Raw genomic sequence first — 23,765 nt, forward strand, 5'->3', positions numbered from 1 at the left:
AAGTAATTAGTTGGGACACCCCTAATTGCATAGATGTGGCATTACAACCGTACGTAAATCCTGAATCTGAATACGGACAGTAAGCATTTCTCCATGGATGGAGTGTTTCAATACTTTCACAGTATTTATACAACACTTAGGCCTGAGGCGAACTATGTTATTACTCTATTGGACCTTTAAAGTAGATACTGTATCGTTTGATCTATTTCTGTTTTGGTCAAGAAGTTGCCAAATTTAAGCACTTTGAGTGTAAAAACAAAAAACCTAGAATCAGTCTATATGATGAGGTGTATGTTTTTAATTGTAGAATACAACCCCAGGCTGCTACATGGAGGACATGACCTCTGTATCTTCAAATGCTTCAAAGAAAGATTAAGAATTTTAGAGTTTACTATAAAACTACAACAAATATTGAAGTGAAGGAATTAGTTATTTTGCTCCTCTCTCATAAGTAACGATATATTCATGAAAGTCATGAACACTGGGTAGACAATTATTAACAAAGCAGACACTACAGTGTCCCAACATACAGTACATTATTTCATATTCATTCTTTAACCAAAAACTGCATTCCTCCAGTTTTAGATGACAGCAAATTTAGAGATAACATATTTTTGCTGTTGTGAATCTAAACTGACAACAAACAAACAAACAAAACCTTGTAAATGTTCTTTATGTATGTAGTTTCTTTAATTAAAACTGCAGCACTGTAAGTGTTCATAGTATTCCACTTGGACATGCATGGAAAAGTAAATATATTCATATAGTACAGATATGTACAGTACAAGGACAATTTTTGTGAAATTATCAGTCCAACAGTGGGAGTGTGGAAAACCATTCATATACTATTCAACTTTCACTTTTTGTATTTTTCATTAAATTGCTCTTTTCACAACAATTCTAGGTAACATTAATATGCCAAAAGACTGTTATGACCATTGTTAGTTGACCAATTAAAAAATAAGTTAGAAGGGCAGTCAAAAGACACGTCCAAATTCATCTTTACAGATATAACAAAATCACTTTTTGAAAGAGGACTAATGATATTTTTCTGTAGAAAACCAAACAAACAAAAAATAAATCTCTGTGTTAAAGAAATTAGTTTCTATATTCATCATTACAATCAGAAGCGTTATGACAAAGGGTTGTATAGTGCTGAAAATAGCACACAACACAAGAAAACCAAAAAAATGACAGAAAAGGTGCCAAGGACATGAATTACATGAAAGCTAAATATAGTTTGACTTTTCATTTCATATGAACAATCGTCTATAAGGGACTGCCAGGCAAATATAGTGCCAGCTCTGAAGTACAACAAAATGTCGGGGTCTCCCATGGGACTGTAGGACAAAGGTTTCAGTCAAAGGTGAAAGGTTTTAAAGTTGCCGGGCACATTCCCATTAATGAATACAGTACAGATGGGAGAAACATGATAAAAAACAAAAAAAAGGATCTGATACCCCTGAAAAAGACCAAGAGAACTGCAAAAACTTTAAATGAACAGAACAGAAATACAAAGCAACAATGAACTTGCATTATTTTAGTGCATAAAGACATGCCATTGTGTTAATGGACAGATATCTTGTTTTTGAAATATCACATCTGGCAAATATATGATCCTATCAGATAAGTGAAAAGAAAAAGACATACTGGGAGAAAAACAAGGAAAGCAAACGGCTTGTTTTGGTGTTCATGAAAAAATATACTGATATCTTGGTAAAATATCTTGGTGGGATTTATAAAGAACTGGAGCCATTCATTAACAGTCAAAAGACATCTGAACGTTTTTCTCCCTCAAAGCTTCTTCCAGGGAAGATGTCTTTGCTGTGTCTCTCCACCAGATGACAGGCAAGTATGGGATCATTTTATGTCACTGAAAAGAGACTAATGGTTTAATTAACCGTTCATTTTAAAGGCTTTGAGGAATCTCGAAAATCGATAAGATTTTTATTTGATGAAATTGACAAATTGATACAAATACATTTTTCTCAGGCTCCATTGTTTTTCCCATAGAGCAAATCTGCGTGTTTTTTGAGTTATCGGAGGCACCAATGTGATCTTAAGGCAAAATCATCAGACACTGTATGTGAGACTGAGTGTAAGTGCAAGTAACAAGCAGGGATATACTGTAGATGTTGTCACTATGACCTCTGAGTCACAAAATAACAGTAAGGATATTTACTTCCTGTCCCCAGAACAAGTACAAGATGGTCTTTGGAGTCAGAGATCTGATTTGTGGTCAGTATGGCTTAGTTTAGGTTTGGTAAAGAGCAGGGTGACTGGGTTCATCGCACTTCCAACGAGCAGCAAGGATGTGCAACCATCCTGAGAAGTGTGAAAATAACAGGTACAGTAAGTCCAGGGCCCACACAGAGAAACACAGTCACTAGAATAGTTTCATATAAAATGAAAAAGGCATCCACTTACAAACCAAGAAACAGCTAAACTGTCTGTTAGAGGAAAGTAAGGAGGAGGGGAGAGGTTGAATTCCCTTCAGGTCAGAAAAAAACTGTTGCTCAAACAAACTAATTTAAGATAATACAAAGTCAATCCAATGGATTTTGGTTCTGTGAACTAATCTGGGACAATGTGCCAATTAATAACAAAAAAGTATATAGCTGCACATAGCTGTGTCAAGAACATAACACCCTAATAGTCACATGCTAACAATCCAGCTATTAACGCATCAGTTAAGGAGTAGGCAAACTGCTATGTTGTGATGTACATAAATATATACGCACAGAGCTTATCACACACACAGTTTATTCATTTTATCATAAAAGGGGAGTAATTGAGGTAAGGTTTTTAGGTCCATGTTGAGACGGTACCTAAAAACGGTGGAACCATTTACAAAAGGTTTGAGTGAGTATTTGAGATCCGAGTCACTGAAGTCTAGACAACTACTGCATTTTGGAGCCAAGGATGTTCAGGGATGTATGCTGTGATGGCATGTGTGGGTGAGTGTGTGCATGGCTAACAAGTCGAGGAGCACAAGGCACAAATCCCTGCTGAAAACAGTGTAAAGTCCTGTGTGTTGTTTGGTATCTGATTTGATCGAGAATGTTTATGCAAAACACCTAGTGTGTTAGAAGCTGTGCACGTGTCCACATGGGAAGTTCATGGCGGCATACACTCAGAGCGATGCAGTCCTACAGTCCAGTGAGGAGAGATGAGCGGGGAAGCACAGAGTGGGAAACGAGGATGGGAGGTTGGAGTCCAGCCCCTGTAGTCTATGGCAAAGTGAACAGGAAGCTCTCTCAAAAGTCTCAGTCCATTCTCAGAAGGCTGCTGCTGAGCTTCAGGCCACAGCTTGATGACTCCACAAGAGGGTCAGAGAGAGCGGAGGAGCACAGCGAAGGGTGATGGGGAAGATGAGACATTTTGACTTCTATGTTGGGGGAAAGTTAGGAGGGGGGTCCGCTGCTCTTTTTTATCCCTGGGTGATCATCGTGAGCCAAGTCTGGGCGGTGGTGGCATCGCTCATCATCTGGCAGCAGATTGAGACTGTGCAGCCATGATAATGTGAGAGGGTCCGCTCTCAGCCCTCTGCTGCTGGCCCATTCCTGCCAGAACAGACATAGCCATGGCTTCAGCTGCTGCCCTTGAGCTCAGGCCGTTGTGCCCTGCAGAGGGGCTGTGTGCCAAAGAGCTGTGCTGGATCACCGGGGCAGGGGAGCCTGTAGGCTCTGAGGTGTCTTTCATACTCTCTTCTACGGCTACACAGAAAAGAAGACGACACAAGTACAGATTTATACTTAAACTGGCAAAAGCATTTCACTTATAACCATTCTTAACAGTAACCCCAGTGCACCGTTTAAGAATTCTGTCCTGAATAATTATGAGTGAGAAAATAAACATAAGAGGCTACCATAGGAAGAATATGGCATTGATTTAAAAGGGTTCACCTAAGTAGGCAGTCCTCTTCTGTAGGTTGGTCACAGGACAGTCCTTGTGGGCTAGCAGCAGCTGCTTTAAATGAGCCACCTCGTTCCGTAACAAAGAAACTTCATTCTAAGGGATAAGAAAATAAGGACTTACAACACAATAGTTCATAGAAAATTCATATGAATTGGGTCAACTGTTTTAGACTTACAGTTGACCCAAAAGAAAAAAATCATATAATTAAAAACACAGAGACTAAACTTTTTTCCCCCTAATGGATATTTAATGTTTTTCAGCTCTAAAGGGGTAAAGAGTCTGGTTTCCCCGACAGTACAGCTGGCAACGGAGAAATGGTCATGCAGTGTAAAAAATAACCTGCAACCACCGGATAAAACAAATATGTGAAACAAGTTGTAAAATACGGTCCCACGGTTTAAAATTCTGTAAATTCATATAAATGTGAAACTGATGTAAACATCTCACAAACTTCCACAACAAGAGAGCTTGTGAACTGTGCACAGTGACTGACGATGAACAAACTAACACAGGCCTCCCACAGGCCACATTTCTTCCCAGCCCACTCACCGACAGCGAGACGTTCATGTTGCAGAGCTCCTCAGCCTTCTTCTCTAGAGAGCTGACCCAATGTTTGCGTTTCTGTCTGCAGCGCGATGCAGCGGCCCGATTCCTCTCAAGGAACCGCTGCCTTCGTTCATCTGGGTCATCTTCTGCCGTCCGCCGCCGCCGCCCACCTGTAGGCTGTGCTGGAGATACCTAGAGGGAGAACCGGGTCAGGGCAATAAGGAAACAAAGAGACAGGGGAGGGGAGCGGAAGAAAGACAAGAAAGAAAAGGGAAGTTTGAGTCATAGTTTCATTATTTTAGTCAGAGCCGATTACATTTTCATCTCACTACAATAAGTACAGCCCAATTTTCTTTGTGATGTGCCATACATCAAACAAGATTTAGCTCAGTTACTTTTGGTGGATTTTCCAAATTTTAGTAACATAGTTATTGGACCTGAAAGTCACATTACAGTCAGGTCCTTGACTATATACAACACAGTGTACCTGAGGTTGTGCAGGTGACGGAGCATCTGGATGTTGGACCAGCAGCTGGCTCTGCTCGGCCCTCTGAGGTATCATGGGGCTGCCGCCCATGGCCATCGCCCCCATATGGTATCCTGATGGGCTCTGCTGCGACAGTGCAGCCTTCAGACGCTACAGGAAAACAATGGCATGACCAAAATCAATAACAAGCACACTAGAATACACAGCCCAAACCAACAGTATTAACTCTAACAGCTTTATCGCTAACAGCTTTAATCATTGAAAAAGACAAAGAAAGCAAGAACACAGAAAGTCAGATTCAATAGCACAAATGTGTATGTCTATTTTATGTTAATATTTAAACACTGCAGCATATTTGCAAACCCAATCCACCTAGACTGTCCTAAATTGACTCTCTTTAATCCATCAACTCATGTATAGTATCAGCAACAACAACTTTAACGAAACATTAGTTACTAATCATCAATACAGCCTGAAGTAAGTTATTGATAACACCAGATGCACCTCGAGATGCAAGCTGATTTATTTCTCATGACAAATGTTTGTTCTGTTATATTCAGCAGTTATTACACATTTCACATGCAATACACCTGTTTTCCGCAAGATCTCAGATGTTTTAATAACATAATAAAATAAGCACCCGGTTTTACTGCCCTTTGCCTCAAGAAATACGTGACTTCTCTTGGGGATCATGAATGTACAAATTAGCTATAATTCTGCAGATGTGTGTGCCTGCCCATGATGACCTTGACAGCGTCACACAGTTCCATTGACATTTTCAAGCTTTCAAGTTCAACTCTTAATTCAAAAATCACAATTTCACGGTCCGTCACGTGATCCCATTGGACCAAAAATACTTTTTCCCATGGACCTAAACTTTCGAAGAGACATCTGAATCAGAGTATTATTATTTTTTGGTTAATCAACTTCTCAGTACAATCACTTGAATAGCCCTTATTTAAATAATTATGTCCTTAAGGTAAAAAGCACTTAACACTGAATCTAGAGTTATTTTCCTTCTTTCATTCATGTGAGACCGAGACTAGGAGGCAACGTTAAAGGAAACGCTAGTGTGTTTACTCTGTGTGCCCATGGATGAGGAAGATGGTTGGAAGATCATTGGAAGGTTATTTTATACATAAAACTCCAGAGCTGTATCCAGTTCTCTGCTGTAGTCTTTGCGGTGTGTTCAAGTGCTACTTATTGGCCAAGAAACAGGCCACGTGAGGCGACGCAACAGTCAGCCTTCATCACCACTAGTTCTTTGATGTTGGTTTGGTATGCCTTAAGGGTTTAATAAACACGTAACTGCAGTAAAAAGTCATATGATGAACAAACTTAGTCAGTGCAGAGGAAGGCTGGAGGGTGAAGGTGGAGACAAAAAGAACAGATAAAGAAATAAAAATAGAGAGCTAATCTAGTGCTGACCATCTTGGCCTCTGAGTGGATGCTGTAGCCAGAAGGGGAGTTAGAGCCGCTGCTGCTGCCTCCCAGAGGAGGACCGGGGATTCCAGGAATGTTGGGTACCATGCTCATGGGTCGGACCAGCTGGAAACCAGATAAGATGCACAAATACACACGTTTTCACAGCATGAACCAACTTCTTAGTTATAAAATTGATTTTCAACATATTTAGACTGTTAGTCTGCCTTACATTTATGACAGAGGGCATCTGTCCTGGACCAGGGAACACAGGCACTGCCTGACCAGAAGGAAGCATCATCATGGGGTAGTGGCTGGTTGGCGAACTAGACAGGTGGACAGGCGGGAGCAGGAAGTTCAGTTATACTTGTAGAAATAACAATTTTATAACAAAGCAACAATCACCATTTGGGGAAAATATATCCACTCCAACCTCATAAAATCCGCACTTACATACATAAAATACTCGTCGAAGATGAAGTGTAAATCCAATCTCAGTCAAAAACACAATTTTTTCCCGATACAACATATGTCTGATTAATGATGAGGAAATGTATAAAAGTGTGCAGCCACAAAAAACATGATGGCATTCTAGGTTTGAAGGGTTCACTCACAATATAGTTGAGCTTCAACATAGTGTTATAGAGAATATGGGAAATGTGGACTACACATGTAGTGTATGTGTTTTCAGTAAGGTGTTTTACTGAACCAAAATAGGCATTTCCAAAAACGATTACAAAGAAAGACAAACAGGAAAACAAAGTACCCCCTACACCCCCACACACAAACCCAAAAATTGCTAAGAAAACAAAATCCAATCAGGTGTGAGGTTCTAATGTTCTATGTTGATAAATTACGACAATATTAAGTAGACAATACACAGGAAGACAAAATCCCAAACAACTAACCTACCAAGGTGGTTTAATGATGATGTAAGGCCAGAAAAGAGCCCCTTGTTTTTTAAATATGTTGCTGGTTTCCTTCTCACACTATACAATATGTTATTAGCTGCACTATAGGATGTTAATTCATTTGACCACTAGAACACACTTTTTTCACAGCTATTGCCGGGAGTAATATTAAGTATTTTCTATTATGGTCCACATTAAATCCTTGTCTATCAAATCAGAAGTTATTCTAATGATGTATTGTTTGTAATTGTTCTAGATAAGAGTTTAGTTAGATTGTATTTGTCTGTGTTTAGCTAAGATTACCACAGCATGACACATTTCAAGGATATTACACCAATGGTTATTAGCATATTTGCATTCAAGATCCAATTTACGATTTATCAATCGGCAAGATACTGTTTAGAATAATATAAATACAAGATGTCAGACCCTTTGTAGTGTACAAGCAAGTGTTCATGAAGCTATTGCTTTCAAACAGAGATTTTGGTGAAATATATGGAAAGCCTGCAGAGCTGGGGCCGACCCAGTGTCTAATCTGAAAATATCTAAATAAATAATGATTTGGTAGATTATATTTTAACTACAAAAAATCCAAGAAGTTATCTTTGCCAAATAAATCATCCAATGTTTTATGCCATTATTAACCCACGTTTTTTTATTTTTCATTTGCAATCGGTTGAGAGATTTTGGGGTTATCCCTTAGTGGAGATTTCTGGAATAAAGAGGTATTTTAGCCAATGACAGTGAGAGTTTCTTTGCCATGCACCGAAGGAGTTTAAATGATGGGTGATAATTTAAAGAGCTTTCTTATGATAGGGAAGATACTGATTTTAATGGAACATTAGAAAAAAAAAAAGTAAGAACTTTAAAGCTACCTAAGGCAAATCAGGTTTAAAGTAGTTATTAGAAGTCTTTACTCACCCCAGAGTTCGATTGGAAGGTGGTGTCTGTGTGATGACAGAGGTGGGTGACGGCATGGTGGGCTGAAGGGCATCAAAGCCCAAGTGTAGTTGGAGGGAACCTGGACGCACAATAGTCGGGGTGGGGGCTGAACTCCTGGGTGGGGTGTCCTTGGAGAAAAGCAGTGAGGTGAGTACACCGTTTAGGATCCACCCTCGTCTCTATACACTCATGTAATCCCCCCTCCTCCCATTCTGTCCTACCTTTCCTTTAACCAGAAGCTTGTAGTTGTCTGAATCGTCAGAGTAAGAGTCAGGGCTGCTTGGTGCCGAGGAGGAGTCAACCTCTACAGGTTCCTCTTCTTTCACCTTCACGTCTGCTGCTGTCTGCATACTCATGTCCACAGCCACAGCGTTGGGAGCAGGGAGCTGAGGAGGATAGAGAAAGTGAGAGAGAGATAAAGAGTGTTAGTTTACATGATTTATCAAAGATAACAGACTACTTTACATCGGAAAAGTAAGCTGGTAGCACACAAACCAAACAACCACAAAATCAATTAATACTATTTTGTGCAAAAAAACACATTGATCCATTTAAATTATATCATCTAAAAGAAGTCAATGCAACAGTTTAGATTATACTGATAAACGCACAAAGCAGGGATTTATGAAAGCAATAATTTTTCACTTCAACACTTGAGGTGAAAAAGAAGGAAGTAGAAAGTTATTTTTCACAATGTGGGAGTCTTTTTGGAGATTCCATTGGTTTCTGTTAATAATAATACATAAAGGCTGTAACACATATTCAAACACAGATGAAAACATTGGCAGAATCATAAACCCCAAGCCTTTCTTACAGAGTTCTTTGCTCTCTTTTCATCTTCTTCTTCGAAGGAGCTGGCCAGCTCATTGAACAGACCAACCTCCTCGCAGTTCTTTAAGAAGCGGGTGGGAGTAGGTGTCTGGTCTGGCAAAAGGGAACGAATACAGATAATTATTCAAAGTATCGCTTTCACACTCAGCCTTAAATATAGAAACCCATGTCATAAATGTGTCTTTGGAGCTGCTTTTCTTGAGATTGTGCCAATAGTGTTGGGACACACTGATCTGGAGGTACGCTATTGATAAACAGCCAGGGAGGGGATATTTAACAAAGAGGAAGGGTAATGCTGTGGATTTGTTTGGAAGGGAAACAGTACCTGCAATAATAACAGAGTCAGTCCTGGCTGGTCCAAATTTCAATGTCATCTCATGCTTGTGTTTGTGTACAGCCAAGTGGTCCTCATTGGTAAACCTCTGGAACAAGAAGAAACGAGGAAAGATAAGTACATTATATGAAGTAGCCTACGGGTAATTGTCTACTTGTTTTGGTCAATTGAGGAAATAGCCCATTAACCCAGATACCATATTCCATAATTGCAATAATCCTAGTCAGATAATCTCTTGGAGATACAGACCAACACATGCAGCCCCCATTGCATACACTTTGTGAGAAACCATAAAGAGCACTGTCTGGGCGCATTCTAGCTGCCTGGGCCCATGAGCTCAAACATCTGTACCTCAAAATTATCTAGAAATGATGACAAATAATTGATTTTAAAAGCATTCAAATTAAGGGCAAGACCAATGGTTGAAATAGTCTACAAATTGATGAGGTCTGAAAACCAGTGGCATGACAAAAATAGCAAAAGAAAATAAGCTCACACATATCACAACAGATGCTACAAATGCAAGTGTACGCTGTTCTTACAGAAGAGAAAACATTGTTGTCAAACTAGTGTGTTACAAAATCAATGAAGCTCGATGTTAGCCTCTGTTCTATTTCCTGTCAGGTATCCACTGTGGAAGCTGCAGGAGGTCTGGCACATGGACAAATGGGACCTTCTGAAGAGAAGCCCCCACAGCCATCGTCTGAGATGCGGCACTTCTTCTTTGGAGAAGTGGCGAGGTGAATCAGTCAGAGACGTAGGAGGAATAATCTTAGCTCTGGTACCAGCCTATTCACCATTCGCTGCAGCCTATTTTGGGATTTGCGTTGCAGTTGCGAGTTCATATGTGAGAGAGTGAAGTGGAAACACAGTCAAGTGTCAGAGGGCTTATTTTTAGCCCAACTAGGGTGCATCACCAATACAACTACATGTCTCATTTGTCTCTTTCCTCTGAACAAGGCAGCTGGATCTTGCAGAGGAAACTATCTCCAACTAATCTCCCTGCATGAGATACTGGCAGTTGGGATTTCCCCTACCCACAAAGTAGATGGTGGGTATCATATTATAAAATGGGGGGCTGTTGTTATTGTTGTTGTTGTTGACTTGGTAAAAGGAAAACCTTGAGCAAAGCCAGGAGCCAATTATCCGTGTTCTATTATGGGCATGATTCAGACTTTCCTGGTAGACAACTGTTGCTTGTAAAGGGCAGGAGTAAAACAGCATTTGAACATAAGGCACAAATAAATACCATCAAAAATGATAACAAAATAAATGCAGCACGTGTCTCAGCGACATAACAATTTGTATAATGATACTTAAGCTGGTAGAATGTGTGAGACTGGGTATTGAACCTCAATACTTGTTTTGGCACAAACCAAAGGGATTGAAAACTGTCACCTACAAAACATTTTCAATCAAATGCCTGGTCAATTTGATAGTCATTTGCTATTTCTCTAAACAGATTGCTCTTCTTCCAATTTAGACATTCAGTTTGTTTTTCATTCAGGTCAATTTCTTGTTGTAGCTTGTGCCTAGACAATATTTAAAGCTGCACTAATCAATATATTTACGTTACCCATGGATCCAAATGTATGTTTGACCAGGGCTTCATGCTGCAAACTGTGCAAGTTAAAATTCTCTGTTGTTTATGTCAGTGCATAATGATTATGAGAGAGAGAGAGAGAGAGAGAGAGAGAGAGAGAGAGAGAGAGAGAGAGAGAGAGAGAGAGAGAGAGAGAGAGAGCGAGAGATGTAGAACTCTAGGAAGCAATTTATTTTTAAATGCCACTTTCAACCATAATGGCTACCGCAGAACCTGATGTTGTGGTACAAGGGGGAAGCTACGATGTGTATTGTAGGCAAAGGTCATTGATTAATACCAAGCTGTACCAAAAAAGGAGGCAGCCCAACCATGTGCTGGTGTGTCAAAAGTGAGAAAGTTGGTTGCACCGGTGCTACCAGTGAAAACGTTTGTCTGGGGCTCTGGCGTGTATTGCGTGTATTGTTTTGTGAAATGGGTCACTGGTTGGTTCAGTCCCATTGCTGCCGTCAACCCTGATTTAAGCTGCAGTATGCTGCTTTTCTCAGCAAAACAAAGTGTGCGCTACCTGCCCAGCACCAAACTGCAGACACACACAGTTTGCGAAAAAAAGAAGTGAATATTAGATGTGCATGTGCCACATGGACAGAAACATGACTCCAAATGAATGACAATGTTGCTCTCTGTAAACAAGCAACTGTTTGCCAACAAGACCGCCATGACATCTATGCCACAGCTGGAGACCTGCACTGTCATCAACGTCACTTTGCCTTGAAAAGCTCCTATGTGATTATGTTGTTTTAAACTGACAACTAAATTAATAATGATATCTACAAATGAAAAATGCAGAGCATTTACATCACATAAACATGTCGAGGAAATAAAAAACATTCGGGGAATGGGTCCCTAGGTGTCCATAATGTTCTGAGATGAAAATAACCAAACAAATCATAATTTATTCATCCAACACACACATGTTTAGCTGCTTTACATGCCTGTTGTTTAAACTGCAAATCCCATGTGCAACAGATCAATTGTCAAATCAAATCGGAGAATGGAAGACGACTTATGAATCACAAATGTGTCTTAACCACATAAAACACTTTCTTCCTCCCAACCTCAGGAGATAATCCATCCCTAGCGCTGAGGATATCACACCCAACTAAATACAGGATCAGACAGCTAATTCAGCACAACATGAGACATGTTTCCTGTATTGAATAATCATGAGTCCTAGAACACACTTTTTAAAAAATTGCTGTGATATAAGGCCAAGCTCTAAAAATGCACCACGTTACTGGCATGTGAGAGCACTATTGGCACTCAGCTGAGTCACTGCCGTGGCTCAAACCTGTGTCTGCCGGCGTCAACAGTCAACAGTGACAGGTTGAAACAATAACTGATTACTCACTGGAGCTTCCAGTGAGTCATGGTTGAAGGAGGCAGCATTGTCTCACAAGACAGCATGCTAGTTCAAAGTTATTTGAAGTCTTTTCAGGGTTTTTAAGTTCTCTTATCGTATATGTGACAGTTTATTCTCTGTAAATCAAGTGCCTTTTCAAGTACTCTATCTTTTCTGTTTTCCTATAAGAAGTACAACATATTAAATTATTATGATTAGTTAGTCAGCTGCTGGAGAGTACTCCCACACCACCACATACATGCACACGCCTGAAAGCCAGGAAAAGGAGGGATACGACTTACCTGTCCACAGCCAGAAGCATAGCACACAAAAGGTCGGTCGTCCCCCATTTTTGCAAAGAGCTTGCAATGTAACTGTGGGAGAGGAGAAGAGGAGAACATTGCTGCTGCTTTTCTTGATTCGTGAAGTGGCAAATCCTGAAAATAACCAAACAGGGATGCTGTGGCTTGTAGTCTTTAGTCTGAGCAGGAAGCTGAATGCTATTTAAAAATAACCCTGGCAAGGAGGAAAACATGCACAGAGGCAACGAGACGAAGTTTCCCTGGTGATACTTCCTTCACACAGGGGGCTTCTGGTTGGCGAATGAGAAGCTGCTTACACGAGAGAACGACAGCTACCGTTTACACAAAGACCTCTCCCTCTCTTTCTGTCTCTTTTTCCCTCACTTCCAATCCCTCCTTCTCCATATCACCACGCCCTCTCCTCACCTCTCTAGCACCTCCCAACCGTTTGCACCCTTCATTCAATCTTCTTGTGACTCTGCTGTTTCTCTCTGTTTCAGTCATCTGTCTATCCACTTTCTGTGAACTCTCACGTGAATCCACAGCACACATATATTCAAATGGGTACATTAACAATGACCTGACAGTGTACCTCACTTGTACTTGTTTTGCTTATTAAATATAAGCATTTCCTGTATTGAGATGCAAGTTACTGATGAAGAGCAAACATTATTAGTGGAGTATTATTAATAGAGAGGTATTTGTGTTCAGTCCAGCCAACCTTTAAACTATTGCCATGATTTACTATTACTTAACTTCAAATAATATAATGAGTTATATCATTTTATAAATAGTATATTGATGCATATCCAACATGGAAAGTAGGTTCACATTATTAGGCATTTGAATGCACTTCCAACGCTTTTCACAGGACTACAAACCAAAGACCACATCCATCTCTCCCTGAGTAATGCTAATGTCAAAAGGTTAAATATGCACATGCTTATGTTTGGTTTCTCCTCCTGTTGTGTCTGAAGCTGAAGTGACATAAAATAAAGCTGTGGGAGGATTACTGCTTCTATCAGCTGTCAATACAGTGGAGAATAACTCCACACACACCCCTCCCTTCAAGCCCCAACTTCACCAAACCACCATGAACAACACGCCATGTGAAGACAAACTGTGAAGTTTAGAAAACTAACTTGGCCATTCCATTTAAAACAGGGAATTGAAGGTGGTAATGGCGATGGACAAGAGACATTAATGTGTTAGCACTCTGAACCGGCCCAACGGGACTTCTGGCAGCTATTACACAACGCTGTCCCACTGACAGTGAAGCAACTACCAACATGCATTGCACTTTTATATGTATACACGGAGAAACCTTTCAATAAACAAAGGCCACTGACTACTGCAATACTCATAAAGCTAAAACACATTCATGTGCTGATGAGCAGGATGGTGTTCTACCTAAATAATCGAATATTACCCCTTCAAGATTTACATCTTAGATGTCTTTGACTATGACGATACGACAGCCGCTGAACTTCTGGGTTGTTCTGACTCTGTTTAATCATGTTCATTGATTAAATCTGTCGATGCATTATCACATTTCATATGTACAGCTATTGCACAAACTGGAAAGCAAAGTCAGTTTAACATGTTTGGTACTGTAATATAACTGAGTTACAGACCACATTAACCTCTGTTGTACCGACTACACGGATTGAGCATGCAGCCTCACATTATTGAGTGGGACAGATTATTCATTATGTTGGCGAGGCATAAATGTCTGAAAGTTTTCCCAGTGTTGAAGTCAGTATATTTTCCTCCTTCCTCCCTCTATTTCTCCCTTTTGCCGAGGACAGCTGCCCCTGAGCCAACACATGATTACTGAAGCCTTGCGCTGAAATACACCGCTCTCCCATGATGCCAGACCAGTAACAGGCCTAACCGTTGTGTCTCTTACTTCTATGTCTTCATGGAGGGAAGGGGTATGCATCGTGTTTGCAAGCAAATGCCCTGTACCTCTCTGTGCAGATCAGATGGCCGATAAAGAAGAGAAGTCTGATTTCTTCCAGACCTCCCATGCTCTGGAGAAAGGCAACAGGTCGGTGCCAGGGCCCTCACAAAGTGTTCCCAATCCACTGAGTCTATTTGGATAGAGATGTGTCTGCAAACGAGATACTCCGTCTAGCTCGTTATACCGAGGGTGTGGACTGTGTGGGGAAATGGACACATCTGGCGTGAGGAGTGGGAACAGATTTCAGAGTTTACATCTTACTAACGACATGCTAGACATTAACTTGGCTGTCTGGCACCAACGCAGAAAGTAGAATTTGATTTTGTGGGAAGTCCACCGTATATTTCAGATGACGGGTGGAAAATACCATTTGTTTTCATAGCTGCCCCAACCAATATCTTAACCTGATTAAAACAGATGCGTTTAATCTTTTCTTTAGCATCTATTGCTTGGCTTCGTGGTAAGTCCATCTATCTTGAATGAAACTTTTAAAAACTCTCTGTAATCCTTCACGTAAATTTATACAGAATAGAATTTGCTGGTAATTTACTACTTTGACTGTCAGTAGTGTCTCACTGAGAATAAACTCTGAAGGCAATTAATCAGTTGACAGTGTAAAGTTTTACTACACCCAGTAAAGCTCTGCTTCATGCCGACTTCAACTCTGTGAGAGACAATAAATCAGTCTGCTATTACATTAGTGATGGACATCATTGATATTCATTACAGGCATGGATATCAAGCTCACCTATTTTGCCTCATTTCATCCAAGGTGACATGCAAGCAGTCAACGTGCCCTAATTCCTGTCCCTCTCATTGAGCTGCTGCCAAAGTCCCACCGTTAACTTGGATTTCTCCGACTCAGCAGGTGTAGGGGTATGAGTCGCAGCTATAATCAGCCACAGCCATCTAGTGTTTGATGCAGCCTGCTAGGAAACTGACTAAACAAACCGTATTAATAGCTCGCACTGCAGCCATAACTCTGGAATCTGAGGCTTGAATTGCCAGAGGGTAGGGGAGACCCCACAAAAAGAAAGAAAAAACGTAAAGGAGGGGGAGGAAGAGAGTGAAATTGTGAAATAGCAAAAGTCAGTCAGTGATTGATCTATTGAAGGATCAAGGATATTTTCTGGATCACATGTGAGGTCCTGTAAATGTAGGCTATGAGTGACAGGGGATATCTAGGCTGTAGCTTGATGTGTGCAACAGCCAATATGTATTTATGTAAGCAAAGTGAACCCGATATTTGGTAAATGGAACAAATGAAATTCTATATCTTTGTCTGCATAACTAACAAGGCTTTAAAGCTAAATCCATGCCGAGCAAGCAGACAATGTAGGAAAATACACGATGGATCCAGCCAGAGCTGTTTTCTAAAATTACATTTGAAAAACTGTGCTGAAACTATTTCTGGTCTGCAACTTTTATAAACACTCGCAGAGAGGTTTTGGCTCTAATTCAAAAGAAAAAGACTGTGTCACTTGATGGCTGGTGTCTCAAGCCTGCTCTGCCTCTGGTGCAAACATTCATTTCACTACATCTTTTATGCTTAATCCTCTATAACTTTGTACATCTAATACTGAATTAACAAACCAACAATACAAATGGACAATGGCATCTCAGCCAAAGGCACAAATTACATAAATGCATTACATGCTCAACATACATTTTAAAACATTAAATATATTCACCATATGTGCAATAAAGTGATCATGTTGCAGCAAAGAACATTTCCGTTGCATACAAATTCAAACTTATATAATTACTCAGAGTGGGTCAAGATGCTTGGTTGGACAAAAACAGGCTGCAGTTTTCTCTGGTGTAACTCTATTTGATGGAATGAGGCACAACTCTGCCAAAAACATGACCTACATTCCTAATGAAGGTGTTGACATGCATGGGGATGCGGATCCTGGGGCGTTCAACAGCTCGAATTGCGATACTATGGATATCATTATTACTAAGAGACTTCGACTTCTTTAGTTTCTCTTCTTGCCCGGACCCAGATTATCATCACCGCATATTCTACCGCCAAAAAACAGACGTGGTGTCGTATTGTTGCAGCCACGAAAAAAGAGAGCAGTGTCAAACAGAAATCCAAAAGTTTAAAAACAACTTTAGTTCCTTCTTCCATAAAACGCCGACTGGCCTGAAAAAAAGTTTGCCTTTTTTCAGCCGTCATTACCGTGTGGCGACATACGGGCTCTTAGCCCTGCCTTTTCCCGTAACAAGACCGCCTTTTCTCCTCAGCAACTGGCTACACGCGCGTCAGTCAACGGGAGCTAACGTGTGCGCCGCTTAGGACCCCGTCAATAACACTGGCTCGTTGAATCTCATTGGTCGGAAACCCCGAAGTCAACTTTCCGTCTCCACGAAACCCTCACGGCTAGCTGGAGCGGCTAACGTTCACAACAGGCCGAACGCGCGTTCACAAGGTGTAATAACAGCTTTACGACCGGCCTCAGCGATGACAACGGGCACGCAGCGGCACTCTTTAGTCACATCCGCGGGGAACTGGGCTTGAACGGCATTTTTACGACGTTAACAGTCGATTTCACAAAAACATAAAAAGCTCGCAGTTGAGTTGAAGTTAGCGGGACTGACACTTGAGTGCAAAACGCGAGACAGAATGAAACGCTGGAGCTGCCACAACAGTTGGGACAATTAAATATGCGGGTAGTTTTGGTCATAACAAACACATAAACTGACGCGACAAACGCTACTTTGTCGTAGTTTAGTGTAGTCGACACATCTGTGGGGAATTTAAAGGGTAATAAAGTGTTTACAAACTCACCCTTGCGCCCCTCGCTGTGGCTCCCCTCTCCTCTCCTCTCTCTTGGAATTTGACACTCCCCTCGACATCAAGTTATCGCGAGAACTCGTCTCAGTTCTCGTCGCCATATGTTGAGAAATGAATCCAAACGTTGAGAGGAGAAGCTTGTGCTTTTCAGACCAGTCTCCCGTAGATTGGACTTAATTCACATGTATACACGGGGGTGTGGGGGTGTGTGTGTGTGTGTGTGTTGGGGGGGGAGGGGGTGTAAAATATGTACTGAATTATATATATATATATATATATATATATATATATATATATATATATATATATATATATATATATATATATATATATATATATATATACTGAATTGGAAGCTCATCTTAGTTTGTTAACTCTTATGTACACAAAGCAAAAACTACTGTTATACATCAAGGAGCCAGAACAGTATATACATGTTGAGGACTAAACTAAACTGACTTAAAAATCCACTATAGAATACAAAATAACAAATTTCATGCTATATTACAATTAATGAAATAGTGGTATTCGCTCTCTATCGTAAGGCCCTTTGATACATTTTAATAATAGTATAACAATGTAACTTAAGACTAAAAAACAGGTAATGATACAGTGTATTTGTCTTTATACCCCCCCTCCCATAGAATAGGTAGGGTGTGTGGTGTTTTTTTTCAAATTAAGCGGCTCTTGAGGCTAATTAGAGATGTTGTGATATTTAATTGACTTGATTTAAATTATTTCCAAGTCAGCCCCAGGTATGTGGAGTGCTGCTGTACACGAAGGATGACTAGTGGTATTATGTATGTAAAATTGAACTTGATTTGTTCCCATATTTAATAACATCTTTGTTTTGATTACTGTTATAATGTGTCACAACTCATACGATGAAAGCAAATAGTTCAAACTATTGTATGCAAATGTATTTCCCTCTCTTACTGTGGTTTCCTTCCTGATATTCTCTCCCTATTCTCTCTCCTTGGAAGTGGACATCCTGATTGTGGCCATGAAAAGGCAGCATGGTGTAGGCCAAAATATAAATAATAAGATATACTGCAATGGTTGAACTTGAGACTGTTGCAAATCAGCTCTTATATGTTTGAAAAAATGCATAACGAGTCATCCGAGGTAATCTCCAGCAAGTGCTACGTAACATCACAATTTTCCTCCAAATTGCAAATCACACAAAACAACTCATTCAGAGACGTTTTATACGACAATAAATGTGAGTTGATACATACACGAGGCTAGAGAGACCCCTAGTGGATGATTTGAGAACTGAATACGCTCAGGTTCACTTCTGTATTAAGGTAAAACATAGTGAGCTACTTCTTGACCATCATAATGTTTTGCAAAGTCACCAGTTTTTACAAAGCAAATACAGTTGTAACAGTGTCAAAATAAATCTGGATTCCTGTTCAGCCGTCATTCACTGCCCTGTTGAGGCATAAACTCTTGAGGGTCCAAGTAGTAGAATATCTTAGAAACAGCTCCAGCAGTCCTGAGTGTAAATGGATGTGGTTTCTCATATTTTAACTCCTCTGGCCCTCAATGTAAAGACAGTGATTTAGACAAATGAGTGTAGTAAGCTGTTATTATTGTTATTGTTATTATTATTATTACTATTATTATACGTACAGGCACTAAGTGATTCCAGCTGTATTCCACCCTAATCACGAACAAGAAGTCGCAGTTTGACATAACCCAGCCTGTTCTTCACCATATTAATAACCATGCTTTTGTATATGTTTGACCTAGCAGATAATGTTGTATGTTACTTGTGCATTTTAAATATGGGTAAATTAAACCTTGCCTTTATGTTCCTCACAGGTGTATGGAAGCTTTTAATTTCCAAAGCTCTTGAGTGTTGAGCCCTGGTTTGGTATTCTATAGACTAAGTGGCAGTTTATTAAAAGATGCCGGAGAACCACAGGGGTCAATGGCTAAATTCATGATGCTGAATAGCATTTAAGTTTGGTTTCAGGGGCCTGCTGTTTGTGCATGCTGGTTCACTGTCACACTGTTGCTCACTTATTGGGACGCTTGAATATAATGGAGCCATTGTTCAAGTCTTTAGTAACACCGGCTGCAGTCAAAACTTCTGCTATAAAAAAGCCTATGCAAATGAAACCTCAATCTGATTAGAGACAATAATATGAAACCGACACAGCAGTGTTTCATACTACGGCCGAGCCATCGGAGCAGTGTTTAATCATGATTTGTTAAATGCGTTATCGGTGTCCGTTTAAACAACTTCATGAGTTTTATTATTTTGTAAAGAACAATGGAAAGAAGAAAATAGAATATAAAGGCATTTACTTTCATTGAAAAAGAAAAAGTGGGTGTACCAGTGGGAGGGGTGGGTGGGGTGGGTATGTTGTATGTTTGTATATGTCAAGAAAAAGATGGAAGTGTCAGTTGAAATGCATGTTTGCCATGTTAAGTGTCAACTTTTGCAGGTGTACACAAGATGTTACTGTTGGGGTGGCAGAAGAAGAAAACAAAACTAACCACAGAAATGGTCAGAATTCAGACGGATGGCATAACAAACAAACACATTTTTGCAAGCTTATTTAGTGCATCTTTCAAGGACAAAAACATAGTAATCACACCATTTCATGTTTCTGCATTTAAACATTTAATGTAAAATGAAAAGTACTTTTTAAACATATGCAGCAAAAGTTTAGTCCTGGGAGCACCATTGAAAGACCAATTTAAGACTGAAAAGATCCATTGTAAAAAAGAAAAGATAATAACGTTGCCAGGAACTTTCCTTCCTGGCAACGACAGCCTTCATTAAAATAAATGGTAAATCATACACACACACACTAATATATATATATATGAGCAGGCATGTTGACATAACTTGTATCAACACTGGAACCTTTTCAGAGGGCTAGATGAAGGCAAGATTATTGTGCCTGGCACATTCTATGAAACCAATGACAATATTCTGCAACATTTCATTGTGTCTACATAACAAATAAAACTGCTCCATTCTGGCACAATATTTTCTGTTCTGGTTAAAGTGTATTTTTCCTTCTTTAATTTTTTCTTGGTACTGCAAAAATGATTGCACGGGGACATCAGAGAGAAAGATGGCCACTCCAACTATCATACATCAAATACAATTTGTTCCAGAGATCTAATTCAGAAACTGCATCCTCTGACAGAATTACTGGACAGCCTGCATCATGAGACATTAGAGCTATTCATTAACCTATTATACATTTAAATCTAAATCATACAATGAGGAGAGACCAATTTTACCACCAAACTCAACATGTATGATTTTCCTCATGCTCTGTGACAAACCATAATAACATTATATTTAAGCATCAAAATGTAACATACATATTGTACATTTTGCATTACAAAAAAAAAAAAAAAAAAACTACTTAAAATGTCAAAGACGCTTTTTGTGAACAGCTGGATTGACACAAGCGTCATGTAGGTCAATTTCTATGATGAAGGCCAACAACCCTGATGTTACAGTTTCTTGCTGTACTGCCTGCAGTGTGGGCTGTGAAGAGACTTAACAGGCAGGACCAGAGCTATTGGACACAGAGCTACCAATAATGATAAATGAGGGCCACTGTCCAACAATATCCTTTAATTCAATGGAGACACTTACTTGCTAATAAATGTCCAATTATCAGCTAGTGAGGTCTAAGAGCTCCCAAATGGTTTCATCACCTCAGTCTCTCAGCAGTAAATAGTCTTTGATCGTCTCTGGTAAAGGAAGCTCTTTTACAGCAGTGGGGAGGAACTGGACTCCAAGACTCTGACGAACAGCACAACGTGCCAGAGAGCGAAGCGTGGGAGCCTGAGCCACCATGTTGGTCAGCCTCGCCAGCAGCTGGGGATCCTTACTCAGCTCCCTGGGAAGGGTGCCATCAGCCCGACGGATCTCAAACCGCCCTGCTGCCCGGCACAGCAGCGCTAAGCACTCCTCCTCCTGTTCAGTACCCAGGCCCCGGGCCAACAGGGCAACCAGTCGGGAGATAGGGGTCTGGCCCTTCAGGTTGGTCACATGGACCTGAGCTCCGTAGTCTAATAGCACTTTGACACTGTCCAGGTTGCCCTTCATTGCTGCCCAGCTTAAAGGCGTGTCATTGTTGTAGTCCCTGGCATTGGGACAGGCGCCGCTCTCCAGCAGGGCCCTCACACACTCCGGGTTATCTTTGAAGGAGGCCCAGTGAAGTGGCGTGTCCTTGTTGCCATCCAGGGCATCTGGCTGGGCTCCATACTCCAACAGCAGCTCCACGCAGCTCTCATCCTTTTCTGCTGCATAGTGCAGTGCTGTTCGGTTATATCCATCCAAAGCATTCACCTGATAAGGAAATGTAATGAAAAGAGCAATGTTCCGCTAAGTGGTTAACAAAACTTTGAGCCATGTTTAAAGTGTGCAAGCACAAAGCGGTATGTCTTAGGCGCATGAACTGTGCACTTGACATTTTGGTCCAAGTATGTGTAGCGGCAGACAGTGCAAATGGCTGGCTGAAGTGGAATATAGATCAGAGGGTGTGGTAGTTGGGCACCAAAATAACACAGACGGGAGAAGAGAATTTCAAGGTCAAGAAAACACCAAACTGTTGCAGCTCTGCTTGCAGCACCACAAAAACAGAGCCCTACAGTTAGAAGTTTGGTTCACCCAAAGTACAAACAATATTCTGGAACTGCTTGTTACCAAATAATCCCAATGAAAACTATTGCCTGTGACGGTCTAAAGTAACAGGGACAGTGTTTCTGAAGAGACATGTTGCTTTACACTCTGTTGTCACATTTAAAAAAAAATGATTTTTCAATGCAATGAGCATCACAAACCAAACCTCCTGTGGATTTATGTGGAGGCAAATATTTTAAAATAGACAACTCTATGCCTGGATAAATCCAACTAGAATTGTAAGGCTTGGCCCGGCTAGGGGCAAGTAACAAAACATTTTTTGTCATATTGAATATTAGGTTTTATGAAATAAAATGTTCCACTGCCACTTGTTTCAGTTCATAAGAGCACAGTATGAAACTAAATTCTAAAAATGTTGTGTGTCTAAGTGCTGAGTGGAAGAATCTAACACTAGAGAGTTGGTGGTCAAACGGCAAACTTATAGTCAAAAACAACTAAATCGTAATTATCTCACTACGTCAGTTCCATGTTTGTTTACCGTTTATCTTTCTAGCCGTTTTATATTTGTGCATCAATGCTTTTCAGCAACCCACTAATCTATTTCAAATGTCAACACATTCTTGAACACACCAACGGGTTAGTTATAAAAAATAGGCTCCTGCTCAGACCTGTATCTTTGTTCCATGTGATGGATTACCCATCACAAGCAAGGTTGAACTCTTTGCAAGTTACCTTTCATATCATACAGTGGCTGTCTGGAAAGTAGTACATTCATTTAAAAAAAAAAAATCTGTAATATGCTCTGGGGAATGAGTCAGTGTCTAAGAGTCATCCATGTCATACCTCTGCGCCCTTCTCCAACAGCAGCTCTACACAGTCAACATCAGCGACCATACAGGCACAGTGCAGGGGCTTAAGTGTGCCATGCATCCGGTTCACATCAGCTCCCTGAGGGCACACAGGAGGTAAATTATGTCAATATAACTGATGACACTAAAAGATATTATTAATTTGAAGTTGGACGAGAAGATGAGGCCCACCTTACGAATGAGATCCTCCACATTGTCGTGTGGGAATGAGCGAATGGCTGCGATGGTGCGGATGAGCCGCTCGGACAAGGAATATTTACTTTGAATGCTTTGCATGATGTACCACATAGTAGAGCTCATGTGTAACTGAGGACCATGGCACCCAGGCCGGGGCGACAACCAGGCACACTGAAACACATTTTTCAAGAAGTTGGGGTTAAAAGTTTGAAGACACCTGGGCCGTAACCAAGGAAAACAATAACTACACATTACAAAAATGCACTTTTATCCATTTATTTATTTCTTGGCCAATGGCTTTCCCTGATGGAGATACGTGCAAACTGTAGATCATTTCATGTAAAAGTACATTGACAGTAAACTACATAAGTAGGTCTGCTAAGACGAGTTATATTGTATATAGGTGGGTCCAGCGATATCCCGTTATATTTGGGAGTTTGTTATTAATACAACCTTTAAAAACAAAAAAAAGTCAAATTGATATTAAGATTAAAAACATTGTATGCATGATGACAATCATGAATGATTACTTTAAAAACAAAATGAACACATTTGATAGATTGACACAATTTTGACCGTTCTTTCCATAAGTAACTATCATTACACGTAAACAGATGACGTGAGTTCACTCGACGAGAACAGGCTCCATAACGAAATATAACAATATAACAACAGCGACGCACGTTTTACACCAAAC

The 23,765-nt window shown here is 40.3% G+C and overlaps 1 protein-coding gene across 1 annotated transcript; it reads right to left on the minus strand.

Moving 5' to 3' along the window:
• Nucleotides 1-674: 674 nt before the first annotated feature.
• On the minus strand, nt 675-23,191 carry LOC306744093 (cyclic AMP-dependent transcription factor ATF-7-like; the record flags this gene model as incomplete). Its single annotated transcript, XM_079226672.1, is given in 14 exon segments — nt 675-3,710; nt 3,906-4,011; nt 4,468-4,656; nt 4,860-4,880; nt 4,883-5,101; nt 6,380-6,499; nt 6,606-6,699; nt 8,206-8,354; nt 8,448-8,612; nt 9,041-9,150; nt 9,383-9,479; nt 12,636-12,707; nt 22,866-22,970; nt 23,063-23,191. Coding segments are annotated over 14 exon segments (1,803 nt in total). The 3' UTR covers nt 675-3,483.
• Between the last annotated feature and the right edge of the window lie 574 nt (nt 23,192-23,765).

Source organism: Taurulus bubalis, assembly GCF_910589615.1.
Source record: "Taurulus bubalis genome assembly, chromosome: 11".
NCBI classification, from domain to species: Eukaryota; Metazoa; Chordata; class Actinopteri; order Perciformes; family Cottidae; genus Taurulus; species Taurulus bubalis.